Consider the following 4,763-nt stretch of genomic DNA (forward strand, 5'->3'; position numbering starts at 1 on the left):
CCGCTTCTGACTCAGCCTTAGAGGCGGCAGCGTCCTCACACAGCGGTTCTGGGCAGAGTTTGCTTGCACTGACGCCCGCCCCTGGCCCCACGTGCCGCCCGGCCCGCCCTGCGCGGCCCCACGTGGCCACTGCCCCACGTGGCCCCCTCCTGATTTTCCTGGGGAGTGTAATGATTAACCCCAAGTGCCATAATCAGCCCCTTATTGGCCATCTGGCCCAGCAGGGCACGTGACTGGGAAAGGGGCACGGGCTGGTCCCCTCCCCCTCCTTCCCAAGTTCACCCCTGCCGGCCATGGACTTCCTCCTGCGGCCTCAGGTGCGAGGGGCTCTCAACCCCCCTGCCCCCACCCTGGCTAGCTCCCCGCGCTCACTCGCTTCGGCCGCCTCTCGCCGCCTTCCTCCCGCTGCTAATTCCGGTGAGAGTGGAGCGGGAGCTTGGGGAAGAGGGCTAGAGCTGCTGGGTTGGGGGGGTGGGAAGCGAGGAGGAGGGGTGGGAAGCGAGCCCCTGACTCCTGTATCTTGTGTCCAGTATCCCTGCCACTCCCTGCCGCTCCTGTTCCCAGCTCCTGTCCCCACCTCAGTGTCTCCCAGGGACCCGCCTTCCTCTTAGCCCTCCTCCCCTTGGCTCTTCCTTGCTCTGGCCACTGGCACTGCCACGGAGGGGGGCTCCATACCCCGCCCTTGGAGATCCTGATGCCCTTGAGGTCCAGAAGCTCTTGAGCAAATATTTGGCGGTGCCGGGAGCTGAGACCGGCGGGGCGGGGTGGGGGGGTGCGCTGGACAGAGACTGTGGCCAGGCAGCAGGCTGCTTAGCTAGGCTGAGCTCTCCAAAGCCCTGCCGCCGGCTGCCACCACTGCCCGCAGTCCGCTGCTCTTCTGCAGTATGACTCAGGTGGGGGGGGTGAGGGGCGGGGCTGGCGAGCCAAGGGGCCCCTTGGCCTGTTGGGGTGCAGCCATGTGGGGGGGGCATTCCTGACAAGGGGAAGCGCTGCATTCCTGATTCCTGTGGGTGGGGGGGAGACTAGGTAGTTCAGGAGAGTAGGCTTGGGTACCTCCGGAAGTTACTTTTCAGGCCGGTAGTTGTGCTCCAGGCAGAGGGAATTGGTGCACCGTCAGCCATGTGAACTGGCCAGTTCCCACACCTTACCTCGGGGCTGGAGACGCAGGATTCCTCCTGAGATTTTCCTCCTGCCCTAGAACAGGGTTCAGATGTCTTGGAACCTAGGGGAGGGCTGCTTGGGGAGTGGGGCCAGTGGGGGTGGGGCTCTGGGTCCCTGGCATTGGGGGGGAAGGCTGCCGGGGTCGGGGGGGTCCTAGAGCTCCAGCACGGCACAGGGTGGGGGTTCGGGTACACCTCTTGGTGAGCCCCTGTGTGTCCTCCCCACCCCTGCCTCCTCACAGCCAGAGCCGGAGAGCTTGGGCCCTGGAGCGCCTGGGTTCCCTGAGCAGGAGGAAGATGAACTTCACCGCACTCTGGGCGTGGAGAGGTTCGAGGAGATCCTGCAGGAGGCTGGGTCCCGAGGAGGAGAGGAGCCCGGCCGCAGCTATGGAGAGGAAGACTTTGAATGTGAGGGGGCGATGGGGAGGGGGAGGCAAGGGCACTGAGGGTTGCCTGTCCCGCAGGGAAGGGGCCCAGGGTCTGGTGGGAAGGGCTCAGGACCGCCATGGCAGGGAAGGACGCTGTGCCCGCCTCTAGCCGGGTCCTTCCTCCCCGCAGACCACCGCCAGTCCTCCCACCACATCCATCACCCGCTGTCCACCCACCTGCCTCCGGACACCCGCCGCCGCAAGACACCCCAGGGCCCGGGACGGAAGCCTCGCAGGCGCCCTGGAGCTTCCCCGACTGGGGAGACCCCCACCATTGAGGAGGGGGAGGAAGATGAAGATGAGGCCAGTGAGGCCGAGGGGTCCCGGGCACTCACCCAGCCATCACCAGCCTCCACACCCTCTTCTGTGCAAGTGAGTTGGGGCAGGGCTCCTGAGGGTGGGGAGGTGTCTCTCTGGGGTCCCCTGGCCTCACTTGCCCCTGTGGGTTCCTGTTCCAGTTCTTTCTGCAGGAGGATGAAGGTGCTGACCGAAAGGCAGAAAGGACCAGTCCATCTCCTCCCCCACCAGTGCCCCACCAGGAGGCGGCTCCCCGGGCCAGCAGAGGGGCCCAGACTGGGTAGGTGTCCCCAGATAGAGACCTCCCCTACTGCTGTCAGTGATGTGATGTGGGGGAAAAAGCATGAGCCTCAGGAGCCTCAGATCAGGGTTCAAATCCGAGCCCTGCCCCTTTGGGCAAGTATAACTTCTCTGAGCCTTCTCCTGTGTAAACCAAGAATAATAGAACTTTCTTACAAGGTGGTTGCAGGGATTAAAGGATGGTGTGAAATAAGGTTTCAGCATGGGTTACTCCAGCACGGGACAGGTGTGCAGTCAAAGCCCCTACACTTCCTCCCCCATCTATGACGTCAGGTAGGGCGGCATCGAGCGCCGGATTGGGGATTGGATAACATCCGATCGGTAACATGGGGCCCCAAAGGTGTGAGAAGACTGGGAGACCCCCCCCTTTCACTCCTGGGGAGCTGCCAGTCCACCGTGGTAAATGGCATCAAAAAGTCACTATGCTGAAGGGCAGATTTGGTCCCTATCAGTGGGGGATTGGAGTTTGGGGGTGTTAGCCAGAGAAGTCTTCTTGGAGGAAATCACTTTGAACTGGGTCTCAAGGTCACCATTATCATGGACCTGCTGTTTCCTGGGTGTCAGGCAGCGTGAAGGGCTGCAGGGAAGGGGGTGGGGCATGGGCTGCCTGACTCGCTGGGGAGACAGACAGGGTGGCCGTCTGCAGGGGCTCGAGCGGGGAACTCGTGCTGGCGGGCAGCCCAGGGGCCCGGGGGAAGGCGGAGGAGCCTCAGGGAGCGCATTGGCATTGGAAAAGCAGGTCAGATGTGTGGGCAGAGGTGCCAGCAGGACCGAGAGCACTGGGGGTAGGTGTAGGGGAAGAAAGCCTGACGGGGGCTCTGCTCATTGTGAATGGGGGACACAGGCTTGGAGCTGTGGGAGGGCAGGTTAGAATGACGTGGCTGGGCGCAGGGGCTGAGAGGAAGGAGACATCCCGGTTCGGGGCCAGGAGCAAAAGTAGGCACCTGTAAGGACGAGTTCATGGGAGCCGCCTGCACTTTCAAAGTTTCTTCCATTTGGTTAGAAACTTGGGAGCCGTGACCCTCTTGAGCCCACGGGGAGGGGTGTGCGCCAGAGGGGAAGGAGGGCCTGCGCTGGTAGCTGTTGCTGTCCTCACCCCCCAGCCCCCGGGGCTGGCCTCGGCTCTGCTTTGCTGCTGAGGGGCTGGTGGTCTGAGGCAGCCGGTGTGAAGAGCCCGGTCGCAGGGCTGCCCCTGCCTGCGGGGGGCTCACCGGTCCCCGTGCGCGCCCACTGCGAGTCCAGGTGGGTCCAGGTGGGGTCCCCTCTCCGGGTTCGTCCAGCATCCCCCTGGCCTGACTCCGGCTCACGGCGGCTCTGTCTGTCCAGAGTCCCAGTGGAGGAGGCAGCGACGGCTATGGCCAGCGGCACCGCAGGAGGGGACGACGGGGGGGCGTCCGCGCGTCCCCTGACCAAAGCACAGCCCGGGCACCGAAGCTATAACCTGCAGGAGAGGAGGCGCATTGGGAGCATGACGGGGGCGGAGCAGGCCCTGCTGCCCCGAGTCCCCACAGATGAGAGTGAGGCCCAGACGCTGGCCACCGCTGACCTAGACCTCATGAAGAGTGAGTGCTGGCCGGGCCAAGCCCAGGGCTGGTGGGAGCAGGAGTGAGAGAAAGCGGGAGCCTCACCCTGGCCCCCGCCTCCTGTAGGTCACCGGTTTGAGGACGTTCCTGGAGTGCGGCGGCACTTGGTGCGGAAGAATGCCAAGGCATCTGGGCAGGGTGGCCGGGAAGGGCGAGAGCCCGGCCCCACGCCTCGGGCCCGGCCCCGGGCCCCCCACAAGCCCCATGAGGTACCGTTCGCCACTTCTTGCCCTTCCGTTATTTCCCTGTCCATTTCCAACCCACAGGTTCCCTGTCCCCCACCCACAGTAATAATCTCTAATACCAGGGCTGCTATCTGCAGTTGTGAAGGTTGTACACTGCACAAGAGTCCTTGACATGGTTGATTTGGGTGTTAGAATTCTGATTCACATATCAGACACTGTTGATTTCTATATTCTGGCCGTTTTCTGGCAGCTGGCCTTGAGCATGAGGACCCTTCGGGCTAGAGGAGGCTCTGTAGAGGAGCTCACAGCCCAGGGGACGTCAGCCATCCATCAGGCAGTTCCTTAGGGACCCTGCCCATCGTAGGCTCCAGCGATCTGGTCCTCAAACCCACCCCTTCCAGTGGATTTTTTTGACCTTTTTTATTGAGGTCTGTCAGCATCCAGTGAAGTGCACTGGGGCTAAGTGTGCGGCTCAGGTGACTTTTTGCACATGTACACAGCTGGCTAACTTTGCCCACACACAGAACATTTTCCACGCTCTCTCCCTTCGCGCCTCTGCTCAGTACCACCCGCTGTGACTGCTCTGGTGTCCTGCTCAGTTCGACGTGTACCAAGTGCGTGTACGCGGGAGCATACAGCATTCTAGTGTGTGCGCATGCGTGGTGATCTTTCATCAAGCACGTGCTACACCGTGTACGGAGCTGAGGGTTTTGTATGCTTTCTTTTAGTCCCCATAAAAGGCCTTTGAGGTGGTTAGTAGTATTCCTGTTCTATAGACGAGGCAAAGAGAGAATCGGATTGGCTAGGATC

General features: G+C 62.4%; 1 protein-coding gene across 1 annotated transcript; it reads left to right on the forward strand.

The window, feature by feature from the left end:
• Window positions 1–231: 231 nt before the first annotated feature.
• On the forward strand, window positions 232–3,977 carry LOC122897903 (anion exchange protein 2-like; the record flags this gene model as incomplete). The annotated part of the gene is made up of 6 exons (XM_044236100.1): window positions 232–317; window positions 1,403–1,568; window positions 1,719–1,960; window positions 2,047–2,165; window positions 3,512–3,747; window positions 3,835–3,977. Coding segments are annotated over exons 1-6 (930 nt in total), but the record flags the coding sequence as incomplete, so codon positions are not given.
• Window positions 3,978–4,763: the final 786 nt, after the last annotated feature.

This window comes from Neovison vison, unplaced genomic scaffold (assembly GCF_020171115.1).
Source record: "Neovison vison isolate M4711 unplaced genomic scaffold, ASM_NN_V1 Scaffold_018, whole genome shotgun sequence".
Lineage (NCBI taxonomy): Eukaryota > Metazoa > Chordata > Mammalia > Carnivora > Mustelidae > Neogale > Neogale vison.